Source organism: Ochotona princeps, unplaced genomic scaffold (genome assembly GCF_030435755.1).
Source record: "Ochotona princeps isolate mOchPri1 unplaced genomic scaffold, mOchPri1.hap1 HAP1_SCAFFOLD_246, whole genome shotgun sequence".
In the NCBI taxonomy this organism is placed as follows: Eukaryota; Metazoa; Chordata; class Mammalia; order Lagomorpha; family Ochotonidae; genus Ochotona; species Ochotona princeps.
The window spans coordinates 1-15,575 of NW_026700774.1; the positions used below are offsets into that span (position 1 = coordinate 1).

The 15,575-nt window shown below is 64.1% G+C and overlaps 3 protein-coding genes across 9 annotated transcripts in view; 2 read left to right on the top strand and 1 right to left on the bottom strand.

The window, feature by feature from the left end:
* Nucleotides 1-255: 255 nt before the first annotated feature.
* On the top strand, nt 256-1,327 carry LOC101523077 (vimentin type intermediate filament associated coiled-coil protein). Its single transcript, XM_004595600.2, has 2 exons — nt 256-439; nt 932-1,327. Exons 1-2 carry the CDS (start codon nt 273-275, stop codon nt 1,239-1,241), a joined length of 477 nt encoding a protein of 158 aa, XP_004595657.2. The 5' UTR covers nt 256-272; the 3' UTR covers nt 1,242-1,327.
* A 2,196-nt stretch (nt 1,328-3,523) lies between these two features.
* Nucleotides 3,524-4,790, top strand: LOC131479348 (calcyphosin). The gene is made up of 5 exons (XM_058659891.1): nt 3,524-3,710; nt 3,818-3,924; nt 4,006-4,183; nt 4,255-4,461; nt 4,542-4,790. The coding sequence occupies exons 2-5, from the start codon at nt 3,842-3,844 to the stop codon at nt 4,641-4,643; spliced, it is 570 nt and encodes a 189-aa protein (XP_058515874.1). The 5' UTR covers nt 3,524-3,710; nt 3,818-3,841; the 3' UTR covers nt 4,644-4,790.
* A 925-nt stretch (nt 4,791-5,715) lies between these two features.
* Nucleotides 5,716-15,575, bottom strand: part of LOC131479345 (ran-binding protein 3) — a 32,957-nt gene continuing 23,097 nt past the window's right edge. For 4 of the 7 annotated variants that reach the window (XM_058659882.1, XM_058659885.1, XM_058659878.1 and 1 more), the window contains 14 exons: nt 14,376-14,412; nt 14,206-14,292; nt 12,877-12,942; nt 12,198-12,305; nt 11,068-11,195; nt 10,247-10,372; nt 10,034-10,137; nt 9,508-9,586; nt 8,921-9,023; nt 8,476-8,585; nt 7,661-7,781; nt 6,498-6,640; nt 6,055-6,241; nt 5,716-5,971 (listed from right to left, as the gene is read on the bottom strand). In XM_058659882.1, the coding sequence (XP_058515865.1) occupies nt 5,928-5,971; nt 6,055-6,241; nt 6,498-6,640; nt 7,661-7,781; nt 8,476-8,585; nt 8,921-9,023; nt 9,508-9,586; nt 10,034-10,137; nt 10,247-10,372; nt 11,068-11,195; nt 12,198-12,305; nt 12,877-12,942; nt 14,206-14,292; nt 14,376-14,412 (1,443 nt within the window). In that variant the 3' untranslated portion in view covers nt 5,716-5,927. The remainder of the gene's footprint in view (nt 5,972-6,054; nt 6,242-6,497; nt 6,641-7,660; nt 7,782-8,475; nt 8,586-8,920; nt 9,024-9,507; nt 9,587-10,033; nt 10,138-10,246; nt 10,373-11,067; nt 11,196-12,197; nt 12,306-12,876; nt 12,943-14,205; nt 14,293-14,375; nt 14,413-15,575) is intronic. The other 3 variants (XM_058659880.1, XM_058659884.1, XM_058659879.1) reach the window with 2 other exon arrangements.

Here is a 15,575-nt window from a genome sequence, read left to right on the forward strand (position 1 = left end):
GGGCTTTTTGGGAAAGGGACCAATCCCAGAGCTAGGATATGAGCCCAATTTGTGGTCGCGTCAGCTTCAAGTCCGGAAGAAGCGTGCGCTGGGTTCAGGGGCGTGTCCCTCTGCATCTTGTCCAATCATGATCGGCGCCGCTCCAGGGGCGGGGTTTGACGGTGCCGGGAGCCAGTAGGGATGTCGGGCAACGGGCCGCAGCCAATGGCGGCGCGGTGCGGAGGCTCGGGGCGTGGCCTCCCGGGGCGGGGCGGTAGCGCGCGGCCGGGGTGATGGCGGCGCCGCCCGCCCTGCAGATCCGCGAGGCCAACGCGCACCTGGCGGCCGTGCACCGGCGGGCGGCCGAGCTCGAGGGGCGCCTGGACGAGGCCGAGCGCACGCTGCGCGCCCAGGCCGAGCGCCTGGCCCGCCACGACCAGCAGCTGCGCGCCAAGGACCGGTGAGAGGCCCGGCGGAGGCTGGAGAGGGCGGACGGACGGGCGGGCGGTCACGTCCACCTCAAGGTGGGATGGCGAGCACATTCTAGAAACTTGGGCTGGGGAACGTTGGTGGGACACAAGGGCGCATGATGGGACTTAGACGCCAGAGATGCCTTCCACCCCGGGCATCAGAGACCACCTACCTGGGGGTGGACCGGATCCTGCCGATACTTTAGTTTTCACTCCCCGAAAGTGCACACGGCAGCCAGGCCCGCTGCATCGGGGCTCCGTCCGGGGCTCCCCCCCGAGGGCGGCAGGGGCCCACGCACCAGAGCCATCACCTGCTGCCCCCCGGACCCCGGACCCTCCAGTGTGGACGGCGGGCAGGGAATGCCACCAGCACCCCTGGCCCTAAGGGTGGGCGGAGTTGGGAATCTGGGGTTAGACGCATAGGGGTGGCACAGATCTTGGGGAGCCCAGCACCCTGACACTCTCGTTCCCCGCCACCCCAGGGAGATCGCCGCCCTCCAGGAGCAGCTGCTGACCTCGGAGGCCGCCGTGCACAGCCTGCAGGCCGCCGTGCGCCAGCGGGACGAGCTCATCGGGCAGCTGCAGCCCCGCGCCCAGCTGCTGCAGGACATGTGTCGCTGCCGGCCACCCTTGGCCGGGCTGCTGGCCGCACTGGTGGAGGCCGAGCGCCTGGGGCCCCTGCCGGCCGCTGACCCTGGGGGCCCTGGGCCGCCCCTGGCCAACAGCAGCAGCCGAGGGGAGGAGGGGGACAGCGAGCAGCTACAGCCTGAGGCCCTGGGGACCACGGTGTGAGCTCCGGGCACGGATGTCAGAACTTGGAGGCTGCGCTGGGGCTGTCTGGACATGGTGACCAGCACTTCTCAAACGGGGCGCTCAGACTGAAGTTAAGAAAAACAAACCAACAACTCTTTTACCCACGGCTGTCTGGAACGGCAGCAACATGCAGACTTGCCCTGGGCTCCAGGCTGGACCTGGCCCAGATGGCTTGCTCCGCTGGCCCATCCCTGCGAGGCTGCCCGCCCCCACACCCACCCTGTCAGAGCCCAGGGTTAGGGTTCTCTTACCTCTTCCTCCCACACCAGAGCTGGGAGCATTCAGCCATTCTGCACTGGTCCCCTGTGTCAGCTGTCAGCCTGGGCTGGGGAGCAGGTGGGTGAGGCTGCCTCAGGGCCTTTGCACAGGGTGGCCCAAGCTCTGCACCGCCCGCCCGGTTGGCCATCTCTAAGACTTTTACTGTCATGGCGTAAGCTCCCCGAGGGCGGTGACGTGTTTCACCAGTGCCTGTCCCAGCCCGGGAGTGACAGCCAACAACCTACACCCTCTTATACCTCCTGAAATGCTATTTTCGTAAGCCCTTGTTCCTACAACTGTCTCTCCGTCCCAGGTGCGCAGGGTGCCCTGTTTTCTGTGAGACCAGGAGAGGAGAGAGACCTGTGCCTTGCCTGCGAGCAGCCCGGGCCCGGCTGCCTCACTCAGGGAAGCTGTCCTGCCAGGAGATGGGGAAGAGCAGCGGCCACTCGCCGCCTCCCTGTCTGGCAGTCCTATGGTGGTGCCTTGGCGTGGGGACAACGGCCCGTTCTCCGTCCAGATGAATCCTGGAGCAGGCAGGCCGTGGCCTGTGCGTGCTCAAGAATAAACCGGATAAAGAATAAGCTTTTCTGGCCTGGGTCCTCAGCCTTTCTTCCTGGTACTGGAGCTAGGGGTGGCCAGTCTGAAGGGGCCCACTGGGAGGTTAAGCAACCCCCTTCACACACACAAGTGCTTCTGGCTCTGGGGAGAGGGTGGAGGGGTTCCTGCTGGAGTCCCCCCTCCCTCCTACAGGGATGCCACAGTCTGTTTTTCTGCAGGAAAGGCCCCTGGGAACATTCAGGAAGACCAAAGACGCCAGTTAGACGGCCAAGCCCGGGGACCTGGGTTTGACCCTGGCAGATGGGATTCCTGCTTCTCCCGTGAGACCCAGATCGAGGTCTGGGCTCCAGACTCCAGCCCCGGCCCAGCCTTGGCCATCAGACATGTCATAGAGTGAACACTGAATGGGAGCTGTCTGCCTACTGAACAGCTTGCAAACCAATACATGAAGCTGTGCTCCACATGTGTATCAAAATAATCTGACAGGGGCCCAGCACAATAGCCTAGTGGCTAAAGTCCTCGTTTTGCACATTCTGGGAATCTCATATGGGTGATGGTTTTACTCCTGACTGCTCCACTTCCCATCCAGCTCCCTGCCTGTGGCCTGGGAAAGCAGTGGAGGACGGCCCGAAGCCTTGGGACCCTGCACCCGCGCGGGAGACCCGGAAGAGGCTCTGGTTTCCTGGTGTCAGATCGGCTCAGCTCCAGCTGTCGTGGCCACCTGGGGAGTGAACCAGCAGATGGAAGATGTTCCTGTCTCTCCTCCTCTCTGTATATCTGACTTTTCCAATAAAAATAAATCTTAGGAAAAGAAGTCTGACAGGAGGCCCCACCCCGTACATGTCGGTTTTGCAAGGCAGCAGCACTGTTGGCCGTCTGGAGGGACAATGCCACTCGGCTGGCCCCTAGGGGTGGACCTCTGACCACATGGCCTGCCTGCCGTGTCCAAGGTGGCGCCAGACCCTGTGTGGGGTCCCCAACCGTTGAAGACGCATGAGGCCTGCTTCAGGCCGTCTCGGCTGCTGTGAGAACAAGACCACGGACTTGGGGAAGCTACAAAGCAAATGTTATTGTAGCTCTGGTCCAAGGCTGACGGGCTGCCCCTGCAGGAGGCTTCTTGTGGCTCGTGAGGCGGTGTGGGGCGTGCGTGGTCAGACGCAGAGCACACACACGTCCCAGGAATGGAGTGACCCACAGACCACCTGCTGATGGCATGACTGGGTGAGCCGACACCTCGGGGTGCCACCCCAGCCGCCTGCTCTCGGGGGGCTGAAGGCGAGACCCACCTCTCCTGGGGGAGGCAGGGACATGCCACAGGCAATCCATGGCAGAGCTGCCTTCAGCCCGTCTCCTTCAAAACCTCAGCCAATCTGTCGAGAGCCCAGGCAGGGGAGGCGACTGGCACTGGGTCACCTAGGAACTGTGCCTTGAGCTGCCACTGGACACGGCTGCACTGGGCCTGAGCGAGCAGGGCAGTGTGCCAGCCCAGGCACTGCTGCCTCCACCCTCCTGGCGTCGCGGCTGGGGCCCCTCCCAGTCCCCGGAGAACACCCCTTAGCAACAAGCCGCACGGGGCAGAGGACACGGAGTGCGAAGAACAACAGATTGGACTGTGGGACACACACAGGCCAGGTGCGTGAGCAAGAACAGGCCACCTGTGGGCTGGGAGGGGGCTGAGCACCCAGCCTCTGGCCCTGCTGGCCGCACGGGAAGCCCCATTCTTCCCCAACCCCTTCTAGCTGCCCACAGAGCCCCAAAGCAGCATGGACACGGCGGACACCAGCGTGGAGAAGCTCCGGGCACAGTGTCTGGCCCGCGGGGCTGCCGGCATCCAGGGCCTGGCCAGGTGAGCCGTCCTCTCTCATACACGTCGCCAGGCTTGGCCTGGTGCCCACCAGCCAACCCCATCCATTCCCTGACCCTCCAGGTTTTTTCGCCGCCTGGACCGGGATGGGAGCCGGTCCCTGGACGCAGGGGAGTTCCAGAGGGGCCTGGCCACACTGGGGCTGGTGCTGACCCAGCCTGAGGCTGAGGCCGTGTGCAGACGCTGGGACCGTGACGGCAGCGGGGCGCTTGACCTGGAGGAGTTCCTGCGGGCGCTGCGGGTGAGTGGCCGCCTACTGCGCTGCCCCACGTCCCCTGGCACCGGCGGTCCCTGACAGGCCCACGTTCTCAGCCCCCCATGTCCCAGGCCCGGGAGGCGGTTGTTACAGCTGCCTTCGCCAAGCTGGACCGCAGTGGGGACGGAGTGGTGACGGTGGATGACCTCCGAGGGGTGTACAGTGGCCGCACCCACCCCAAGGTGCTCAGCGGGGAGTGGACAGAGGAAGAGGTGCTTCGCCGCTTCCTGGACAACTTCGACTCCCCGGAGAAGGACGGGCAGGTGGGTGGTGCGCAGGGGGACCCCCTTCCCAGGGCAGCTGCCTGGCCTCGGGCGCCCCCTCACAGCCCTTCTACCCTCAGGTCACGCTAGCCGAGTTCCAAGACTACTACAGTGGCCTTAGCGCTTCCGTGGACACGGACGAGGAGTTTGTCGCCATGATGACCAGCGCCTGGCGGCTGTGAGCGGCCCTCCTCCACCCTACCCCTGCTTACCGGGCAGGGGTGGGGGAGGCGGCTGTGAGGCCGCAGAACCTGCTCGGCCAGGTCCCCTGTGGGGCCACTCCTCCAGGGGTGCTATGCCAACAGAGGACCCCAGGGAGAGGGGCCTTCCCTGCCCGCACCTGCTCTGCCACCCTGGGGGCCCTGCTGTGCGCAGCCTGAGGGGCTGCCCTGGTTTCCTGAGGCCCCTGGGGCACGCAGGGGGCCAGGTTTTAGGTAAAAGTTTTAATGTAGTTCCCAAATACATTTCATTTGCAGTCTCACATAAATGTTTCCAAACACACGAGGGCATTGTTTGCTTTTGTCACTGGTGGCTAAGGCTTCAAAGCAGAGGCGTGTGGCCCAGGCAGGCCGCTGCTGTGTCCCCCGCTCAGGCCTGCTGGCTGCTGGGCAGGCCCGGCCCCCGGCCAGCGCCTGGCCAACCAAGGGGAAGCTGGGAGACTTCCTCCAGCCTCTCAGTGAGGCTCTGTGCACGGGACCCCCCTGCCTCCCTGGGGCCCGCTCCTATTTGCGCTGTGTGCATGGAGGGCAGCCTGTGGTCTGTGGCCAGCCCCCCCCCCCCACCTCCTCCAGGAAGGCCCCCAGCCCCAGACGGTCTCAGGAATGGCCAAGAGCAGGCCGCAGGTGCCAGATGCTGGGTGACCCATGTGACATGGAGGCGGGCGGTGTGGGGGCTACAGAGACAATGTGGGGTGCCCTCTGCACCCCGACTCAATCTGGGGAGCCCAGGCCCGCTGGAGCAGGGACCTCAGGGAGCTGAGTGTGACCCTCCCCGACCCCGAGAACATCATCATCCCAAAGACCAAAAACAAAGCCTTTGAAAAAACCAAAACCAAACCAAACGTACGATCTGTAAAATATAAACCCCCAAATCAGAAGCTGGGAACGGGAGATCACGATGGTAGTAAACAGAACATCCACCGGCCTGTGCGGACCACACTGCGGGGCCCAGAGCTCGCGGCGCCCCGGCCCCCCGGCAGGGGGAAGAAAGGAGGTGGCCCAGCCCAGCCAGTGAGAAGCCGTGACAAGTCTAATGTGCCGTTTCAATTCAGGGGAAGCTCTTTTGTTTGCTCATCAATATGATGAGGGCTCACGTCCCCAACCACAGTCAGGCAGCTCCCGAGGCTCCTCCGGCCCAGGACGTGTGGCTCCGCTGAGGCCGACCCCGCCGGGTGTGCTGCTCGTGGGGAGAGGCGGGTGGTGGTCGAGCGGCCAGAGCAGCAGCCCCGAGCGCCGTGGCCCCGGCCGCTATGTGCTCCCGGCTGTCTGGCCCTCGCCTTCCTCACCGGCACCTGTGGAGGCAGGGGCCTCGCTCAGGGGCTGCCCGAAACACAGCCCACTGCGCCCGCCTGGCCCTGGGCAGCCCGAGGCTCACCGGCTGCGGCCGCTCCCGAGGGAGCCAGCATGTTGTCGTCGTCACTGTCGTCCTCCTCGTTGGACGGGGCAGCCCCCGGCTCAGGGGCTGGCGTCTTGGCCTCCTGTTCCTGCTCGACTCGGCTGCGCAGGGCGAGGATGCGGTGGTGCAGGGCTGCGTACAGCTGGCCCGTGTCCTTGGAGCTGGCCTGGGGAGGCAGGGGGCTGTGAGGCCCGTGCGCATCACTGGTCCAGGGGACCTGGCACGGGGCACAACCTGCCAGGTGCCAGCTGACTGCAGCCCCGGCTCTGAGTCAGGTGGAACCTACATGAGTGGAGTGGGGAGGCAGCCCAGGACCCGGCCCCCATGTCCCGGGCACCTGCCCATGGAACCCAACAGTGGACTGACGCCCGTCCACTATGGGCTGGCCTCGGGTTGGACTACACCCCCAGGGTGAGGCTCACCGAGATCAGGAAGACCTTGACCCCCTGGTCCTCCGTGTCCATGGCCGTGATGCGGATGCTCTTCTCGCTGGCCTTGTCAATCTGCATCTGCGCCCAGAGCTTCGTGTTGAGGATCAGCCGCAGGCTTCCCTGGGTCCGCATCACTGCAGATGACGACAAGGTGGCTCAGTGCTGCCCTTGCCCCACATGGCCACTGTCCGCCTCAGTGCTGCCCGCGCCTCCCACGGCCACTGGCAGGCTGAGGGAGGGCCGGGGCCAGCTACGTGGGGCTCTCCTGCCTACCCTGCCCCAGGGCCTTCAAGGGCCATGTGGGTCAGCAGCCACAGGCCGGTGCCTTGAGGCCACAGGTAGGTCCATAGGGCTGTGTGGTTGCCGGAAGGCCAGCCCCATGACAGCACTTCCCCCAGGTTACGACGTGGAAGCAGCACTCGGGCACGTGACAAACGCCACCGTGGGAGCTGACCCCAGCCGTTTGCATTCTTGAGAGAAACTGCTGCTTGCAGTGCCCACTAAGAGAGGGACAGGCTCTGGGCTGCGGGGCACGAGACAGGCCTGCCTCCCTGGAAATGGCCTATTTGCCTTCCTGCTGGTTGGGGCTCCTGGTGCCTGCTCCCAAGGCCCATGAAGAGGGGATGTTGGTGGCACCTCACACAGGGAAGAGAGAAAGGGAGACTTCAAGGAGAAGCATGCCTGTGGTGGGGGCAGAGCTGTGGCCACGTGGGGGCGGGCTGCGGCCCGGCTCTGGTCAGAGGGACACTGCCACGCCCAAGGGTCTGAGGGCACCATTGGGCACAATGCACGCTCCCGTGGAGGCCTGCAGAGGCTGAGCGGGTGGGCAACGCAGCAAGATGTGGGCTCCAACCAGGCTAGCCCGACGGACAGCACTGCCCCACGAGTGGGTGGGGAGCCCATGGACAAGGACAGGGCTCAGGCGGGCAGGGGTCTCCTGGCCATGAGCAGAGAGGCCTGCAGGGGCCGCGCTGGACGTGTGATCGCCTCCTGCCCCTTCCCACCACAGAGCGGCCACCTATTCCCACCAAGGAGCTCATGAGTTGACAAGCCCTTCCCTTTCACGTTGAGGTTCGAGGCCGCCCCTCTCGCCCCTCCTAGGCTCACTACAGCCCCAGGCCCGGAGCCCAGGGCGGCCCCGCGGCAGCACTCACCGAGCCGGGACTGTAACGTCCCGTCGTCCGTTGACGCCATGTCATTGAGTCGGAGCAGTCCCCGGCCCCTCTCCACCCAGGACTGCGAGCTCTTGTCAAAGACAAACAGTTTACACTGGATCTAGAATGCAGACATGAGCCACGGGGTGAGCGCGAGCCCTGGCCGGCTTACTGCTTGAGGATGGGTTGACCCTGGTGGTGGAGGACGGGGTGGGGAAAGGGGGGTGGCTCTCTCCCAAACCTGTCTGCACCCCACCAGGGTGGGCAAGCAAGGGTCAGAGGGTGTGTGTGGCTCCCGGCTGGTTTTCCTGTGCAGCCCTCAAGTTAGAGTGCGTTTTACATTTTCAGAGGGGCAAAAAACCATCATGGAGCAGACACAAAGGACGGCACAGTCAGAAATCATGCCACACCCACTGGAAAGCAGCCACCACCAGAAGCCCTAAGAAGGGCTGGGGGAGGGAAGGCGGGGCCACGGCACAAAGCCAAGCCTCTGCCTGCAGTGCCAGCATGCCACAGGGGCGCCGGTTCAAGTCCTGGCTGTTCCACTTCCCATCCAGCTCCCTGCTAAGGAGCCTGGGAAAGCAGCGGAGGACGGGTCAGATCCCGGGGCTCCTGGCTTCTGTCTGGCCCAGCCCTGGCTAGAGAGGGCACGTGTGGAGTGAGCCAGCTGATGGGAACTGGCACTGACACACTCACACACACACGCACACGGACCATCTGACGCAATGCTCCACCGTTGGTTCTCCCGAAGGAGGGAGCGCCCGCACGCCTCGGCCCCCGCTGCCCGCTGCCCTGGCCGTCCGAGCGGCGCTCACCTGCAGCACGTTGCTCTCCGCCTCCTCCCCTGTGATGACCTCCACCTTCTCCAGCAGACACTTGCGCGCCGTGGCCTTGGTGTACGCGGCAGCCGACTCGGCCAGGGACTCTGATGTGTTACCGACGACACAAAAGCAACTCTGTTACTTGGTGAGGGGTCATGCCCAGCAGCCAGATGAGGTGTCCGCACGGGGAACCCACCACCCGCTGCGTCCTCCGGCCTCCCTGGGGCCCTCTCCTCAGAGGATGGTGGGAGACGGCCGAGGGATGGTGGCGCCACTGCCGAGGACAGGCAGGAGGGTGCTGGCCGCCACTCAGGCGCCGTGAGGGCACACGACGGTGGCCGCTGCACTCAGCTTGAGAGCCCTGCCACCTAGAGCGTCCCCGGGGCACGCACCACTGCACACCCTACCGACCCTCGGGGGGCACCGGGGTCCCAGGCACCTTTCTCGGGGGTGGCCTCCTGGGACGAGGACTCAGACCCGGAGTCAGCGGCAGCGAGCTCCCTGCTGGCTTCTGAGCTGACCTCGTTCAGTTTGGGGAAACTCTGAGGAGACAAGGGCAGGCAGGAAGCAGTGCGTGAGTGAGTGTGTGCGTGTGTCGGGGTGATGCTGGCTTGTGTGCCTCACGAGCCCCACTTCAGCAGACCGCTCTGCCACAGCCCACGTGCCCACAGACACTGAGCAGCCCCTTGGGCCCCGTCACTTGGAGCGCCCGTGGGAGGCCCGTGGGAGGCCCTTCTTAGGACAGCACCGCCAGTGGGAGAAAGGCAGGAAGGGCGTGCATGGGGCGAACAAAGCCCGAGCAGCAGCCTGGCTCCCGGGCCTGAGCGCCAGACCACGAGGGCCGCCTCCCTGACAGCCTGGCCGGGCTGCCCCTAGCTTTAGGCCAAGTCTGGCCTGGGTCTTTCTCCTCTGGGTGACTGATAGTCCCCCACACCTCATTTTATAGGGGGCACTATGGCAGCCCTCTGCCACACGTCCCTCAACCTGGGCCGGAAGCCTCCCTGCCTCCAAGGGTCGGCCACTCACCAAAACACGCTCACTCATGTTCTGGCCAAACACAAATTTGTTGCTGGGAGAGTCGGCACTGTTGGTCGAGTTCTCTAAACTGGAAAGAAGATTCCAGTGAGCGCCTGACAGTTGCGGAGCAGCCAGGCCAGTGCGGGGAGAGAAACACAGACCCTGGGCCCGTTCTAACGGGCAGCCCCCTGGCTCCCGGGGAGGCCATGGCCGGGTCCCTGGGGCGTGCCACGGCAGGGTTGGCCAGGGCTTCCTCCCGGGTGCCAAAGCCTGGGGCGAGGCGCACGGAGGCTAACAGGAGGCTACTGAAGGGTTACCAGCCCTCTCGGCCTCCGCCAGGCCGTGAGGCCCGAGGACAGTCCCGCACACACTGCAGAGAGTGGGATGGCAGAGGCTGGAGGGCAAGCTGTGCGTCCCCTGGCACCTGCGCTCAGGCCTCCTGGCCCACGTCAGGGACGACACGGCAGGTCCTCGCAGCAGCTCAAGCCCGTGCCCGCCTGCCTCCCTGGCCAGGCCGCGCAGGCGCCCTGCACACCTGGAGCTCATATACTGAAGGAAGTAGTTGGTTGCGGCTGGTGTGTCCGAGCTGGGCTGCCCGGCACTGTCGGCGTCGGCTGCGTCCGCGTTCTCATGGAGTAGCTGGGAAGGAGAGGATGCCGTCACGGCCCAGAACGCGGCCTGCCCTGCAGCCTCCAGGCACTGCACAGCCCCACGCTGCAGGCCAAGTGCCCCCAAGCTGGCCACGCACCTTCACCCTGTCCCTCAGGTTCTGCCCAAACACGAAGGCTTGCTGTGCAACCTGCTCTCTCTTCTCACAGTCCTCCTCCTCCTCCTCCGAAGTCCTGCTCGGCTCCTTTCTCTGGGACTCCTGCTCCTAGGGAGCAAAGCAGAGTGACTCCTTCGGTCCAAACAAGAGCAGCCCTACGCCACCCTGCCGGGCTGCGCTTCTCCCTCAGCGCCAGCACTGGGTGCACCTGGGCTCCTGCCCCTGACCAATGAGGGGCCAGGCATGGGGCCTCCACTTCTGCCCACATCCTGTGTGGCTCCCCCAGCCCCACAGCCAGTTGGGCACAGGGTGCCAGATGACCAGGAAGCTAGGGGGCCAAGCAGGGAAGAAGGGAGCAAGGCTGGGAGCCCCCGCCCGCCCCTGGCTCATGAGGGAGGCGGGGCCTCTTCTCCAGCCCCACAGCCCTGGGACCCAGCCCCTCCCTCTGAGCCTGATCCCATGCGAGTGTAGACCGACTTCCCCAGGCAAATGCCGTAGCTCTGGGAGTGGCGGCCAAGGCTGGACACCCTGCAGAGGGCACACAGTTGGCATGGCTGTGGTTCCAACGCCCCCGGGGCAGACCTCGGCTTAACCAGGCTTTAAAATCCTCCCTTCGCTGTTTCTCCACATGCTCTCACGACTGGGGCTGCTGGCCGCCAGGCCAGAGGGTTCCATTCAGCAAGGAGATAACAGGACCCCCCCACCAAGCTCTCCCCACCCCCACTTCCACTGCTCAGGAGAACTGGACCTCAGCAAACCTTCAGCTCACAGTGGGGCCCAGCACGACCCTGGCACCCACTGACCTCGTGTGTTTGGGCGTCATCGGCATATTCTGAGGGGCTCCTCCGTGCAGGGCTGTCGGGCGAGGCTGCCACCCGTGCCCCTGTGCAGTCTGCTAGGATGCTGACCCCGTTGGTGCCGCTGTTTGGGACTGTGGGGGGAGAGCAGAGCAGGATCTGAGGGGTGCCCAGGAGGGGTCCCGCTGACCTATGGCTTGGAGCGCACACAGATGTGGGAAGCGCGGAGGGTGAGGTGAGGGTTGGTGGTGTGAGGCCTCTCTGTAATGCGAGGACACACACAGATCTTCCATCCGCTGGGGCTCTCCCCATGGGCCTGCAACTAGGGCTGGACCAGGCTGCAGCCGGGTGCCATGGACCACAGCACCTAAGCTGTCTGTCCATCACCATCACCTGCCACCTCCTGGGGGTACCTGAGGCAGAAGCTGGAGTTGGCAGGGGAGCAGCCATGCGGCCACGGGCGCTCAGATGTGGGACTGGGGGCGCTAGCCAGTCTCATGGGCAACAGGCCGGAGGCCTGCCCTGGCATCCCCTTCTTCTGGAAAGAAGCTGGTCCTTCTAAAGGGCATCGGTTCTGACGGGGGAGGGGAACCCGAATCAAGCACATCACAGGGCAGGAACAGCCTATCTTTATTTCTAAAAGAACTGAATTTTCAGTGTCTTTAAAGACATGTAGGGACACAGCCTGTGAGTGGGAGGCAGCTTTAGGGAGCCAGTCTCCACACACGCTTTGCCTGGGGTTCACCCCCACACGTCGCCAGCACCTGAGGCATCCTGGCACTCAAAGCCCCTGCCTCCCCCAGGGCTCACTGGGTACCGGAAAACACCCCCAATCAGGAGAGTAAGGGGGTCACTGGAAGCCACGGCCGAGGGCCCCCCTTGAAGGCAGGCCAGGCCGGGACAGACACACCTGGCTGACCGCACGGGTCCATCTCAGGGACAAGCCCACCCCCTCACGGGAAGACGGCGAGGCAACAAAGCTCTTTGGCCCAGTCACTTCCCACCCAAACCCCGAGGAGAGCCGAGTCGCTCGGCAGGGAAGAGCACTGGTGCTAGCGCAGTGTGTGCGTGCGTGTGTGTGTGTGTGCGTGTGTGTGTGCGTGTGCGCGTGTGTGCGGGGGGCGGCTGCTGCTTACTGCTCTGCGGCAGGGCTTTGGGCGGCGGGGCCTGTAGCACAGCTGGGCGCAGCACGCTCCGCTGCTGCTCCTTGGGCTTCTGGCTCGGCAGACCTGCAACACAAGAGGCTTTCCCAGGGCCCGGCCCCCGGGCCGTCACACAGCGGGCCTGCCCGGGCACCTCTCACCCACCGCTAGGCAGGCACAGTGGGCCTAGTGCCGCGTCCACGGGCGGCCCCCCAGGCAATCGCCGCGACAGGAGTCATGCCTGTGGACGACTGCTGTGACTCTGGGGCCACCCACGGGTGCTGTTCTGGAGCTGACGCCAACGGGTGCGCAGCAAGGTCATGGGCGATTCCCCAGAGACTAAGGGCTGTCTCACCCAGCCAGCACCTGGTGCCCAGCACCAAGCTCGGGACACAGGCTTCCTGCTCATCGACACGATGGGCAGTGCACTGGGCACGCTGCTCTTCAGGGGTCAGCACCGACACCGGACTGTGCCATGGCTGGGCACGGAGGCTGACCAAGCCGCTGGCACCAAGATGGCCTGCCGTGCTGCGTCCCAGCCCTCTTCCCCCGCCCCCAGGCAGAGGGTGAGGGTCCACGGCCATCAGATCAAACAGGCCTAGCACACAGCCGCACTGCAGGGTTCAGAAGGCGGCCAGCAGAGGTGTGGGAGAGCTCCCCGGGGGCCACTCACCTGCACTGGGCGCCTGGCCGTGGATCAGCGTCGGCGGCTTCAACCGGAACCCACTGCTCTTCTCTTCTGCGCGACCAGAGACAACGTGAGGTGACCGCTCCTCGGGCCCAGGCTGGCCTGCTGCCGACCGGAGAGCCTGGCCCCGCGGGCAGCCCTATAGCGAAGCCGTGCTCGACACAGCAGCGACTGGGCAGACAGGCGTGGCCCAGCACACTCCTTCCTTCCCTTCAGGGATATTTCAATCTTGTGGGTGCGGGAGCCCAGGCATTTGGGGGCTATGCCTGCCGCAGGCTAGGGTGCATGAGCATGGAGCTGGATGGGAAGTGGAGCAGCTGGGACTGGAACTGGCGCTCCAATATGGGAGACCAGCAGCTCCACTGCTGTTCCACAAGGCCTACAGCCTCAATCGCATCTTCAAAAAATATGTATTTAAAGGCAGAGAGAAGGCCCGGCATGATAGCCCAGTGGCTATAAAGTCCTTGCCTTGCACACTCCGGGGTCCCATATGAGCACTGGTTCTGCTCCTGGCAGCCCCACTTCCCATCTAGCTCCCTGCCTGTGGCCTGGGAAAGCAGTCCAAAGCCTTGGGACCCTGCACCCACATGGGAGACCCGGAGGAGGCTCCTGGCTCCTGGCTTCCGATCGGCACAGCATCGGCCATTGCGCCCACTTGAGGAGTGAATCATCGGACGGAAGATCTTCCTCTCTGTCTCTCCTCCTCTCTGTATATCTGACTTTGTAATAAAAATAAATATACCTTAAAAAAAAAATCTTTCATGGGGAATTTCTGTCATGGGTCAGAAACTTTCAGGAAATCTTTGGAGCTGGCTCTCTAGTGAGCCGTCCAAAAAGGCAGGCTCTGGCCTGGCCAGCCAGGGGGCTCAAACTGCTCTCCTCCACTTCCTAGAGCCAGGACACAAACACGTCCCTTGTTTGAGCAGATGGAGGCGGCATTAAGGAAACCATAGCCGGCAGGGCAGGGCCCCGTGGGCTGGGCCAGGGAGGGGTTCTCACTCCTGTTCCTGATTTAACGCTTTTGAAAGGGCAGTAGGAGTTTACGACCTGGGTGAGCTTCCAAAAGTCGAACATCAGAAGTTTTGCTTTCAACTGAGGACTACAGCTTCTCGCAGCCGAGCGCTGGCTGCAGGGCTGGGGCGAGCCTCCGACCCTGCCAGGCCGCTCGCTTAGGGTGTGTGTGTGTAGCTCTCTGACTGTGCAGTCGGGCCCTCCACGGGGCTGCCAAGGCCAGGCATGCAGTCATGAGGGAAGGACCTCGCCCCTGCCACCTCCAGTCTACGGGGACCTGGGCAGCGCACGGGGTGAGGGTACCTGGCTGGGCATGTGGCAGCTGGGTGAGCGAGGACGTTCTTTCCCGTTTGACGGGCGGGCAGTAGTTGCCATCTTCTCTGTCGGAATCTGCAGAAGACAGAGGCGGGGAAGGGTGAGCCTGCTTTCCCGCCAAGCCCGGCGGGGGATCGGGGGCCTGGGCAGGATCTTACCTTCTCCCCCCTCGGGACTGGAGCCGCCAGCTGACCTCTGCAAAAACACAAAAACAAAACAAGAGCACACAGGAGGCGGTGAGACGGTGGGAGCGCTCCCCCAGAGCGCGGCCTGAGCGGACCTGGAAACCCAGTGTCCAGGGGCCAGGTCCCCGAGACAAGCCAGGCACGCAGCCCTACGGAGCCTCAACCAGCCCCTGAAGAACCTTCCGTGCTGGCTCCCAGACATTCCCGCCACAGGATCAGCCCGCGGGCCAGAAACGCACGAACAACACTGGGACGCGGTTCTCTCCCTGCCCACTCCCCACCACCCCCCGCCCCCGACACAAGACACCCTGCACCCAGGCCACCCTCTCCGCCACCAAGGGTGCCGGGCTTTTGAGAGCGGACGCAGAACACCCCTCTGGTTCCTTTCCGTCCCTCGCCCTGCAAAATCCAGTGGCATGGACCGCTGCCTCAAGGCAGGCTTTCCTTGAGCAAGGAAAAAGTGGGCTAGCCTTGAACGCTTCGGGCCAAAGTCCACAATCCCCAAACACAGCAGTTGTCCAGACTACAGAACAATCCTGAGCGAATTTCCTCCACTACCACGCTTTCGCTGGAGCGCGTGAAGGACTGACAAACCAGACTTGGGGACTGGTCACCCGCAGGGCAGCCAGCAATGGGCTCAGGAAAGGGTACAGCACCCCTCTCGGCCTACCCTGCACCCTGTTTCAGGAGCAAGCACAGGGGTCAAATGTCTTTTTTCCAGAAGGTTCCCCAGGGGTTAGGTAGAGCCGGGGGGGGCACCCCTACAAACCAGGGAGCTGTGAGGGATTAAAAGCTGCCGCGGCATGCAGGAAGCAGGCTGCCAAGTGCAATAAATAAAGCAGGCGCCCACGGGGGCCAGCAGCCCCTCCCCGGGGGGGAGGCCCGTCTTCCCATAAAGGGACAGCCAGCCTGCACTGCTGGCTTTGTAAGGCCCACGCTTGCCGCCTGCCATATATTCCTTGCTTTTGTTTTCATAAGCCTTAAAGAATGTAAACACTGAGCCTGCAGGCCTGGGACTGGAACATGGGGGTGGGAGGGGTGGTGATGGGGTGTGGGTGTGCGTGTGCACATGCGCACGGAGGCCTGTAGGCTCCACCTAGTCAGGTCACAACACGGCGCTGGCCCCTAGCCTGGCGCTCCTGCCAGAAAAGCCAGCTCCAAGTAAGGGACGAG

Excerpts from the sequence above, each read along its gene's own strand:
- LOC101523077 (XM_004595600.2), top strand. The coding sequence starts at position 273 with ATGGCGGCGCCGCCCGCCCTGCAGATCCGCGAGGCCAACGCGCACCTG. Across the intron at positions 440-931 it reads CAGCTGCGCGCCAAGGACCG|GGAGATCGCCGCCCTCCAGG; the intron begins GTGAGAGGCCCG and ends CCGCCACCCCAG.
- LOC131479348 (XM_058659891.1), top strand. The coding sequence starts at position 3,842 with ATGGACACGGCGGACACCAGCGTGGAGAAGCTCCGGGCACAGTGTCTG. Across the intron at positions 3,925-4,005 it reads GGCATCCAGGGCCTGGCCAG|GTTTTTTCGCCGCCTGGACC; the intron begins GTGAGCCGTCCT and ends CTGACCCTCCAG. Across the intron at positions 4,462-4,541 it reads CCCCGGAGAAGGACGGGCAG|GTCACGCTAGCCGAGTTCCA; the intron begins GTGGGTGGTGCG and ends TTCTACCCTCAG.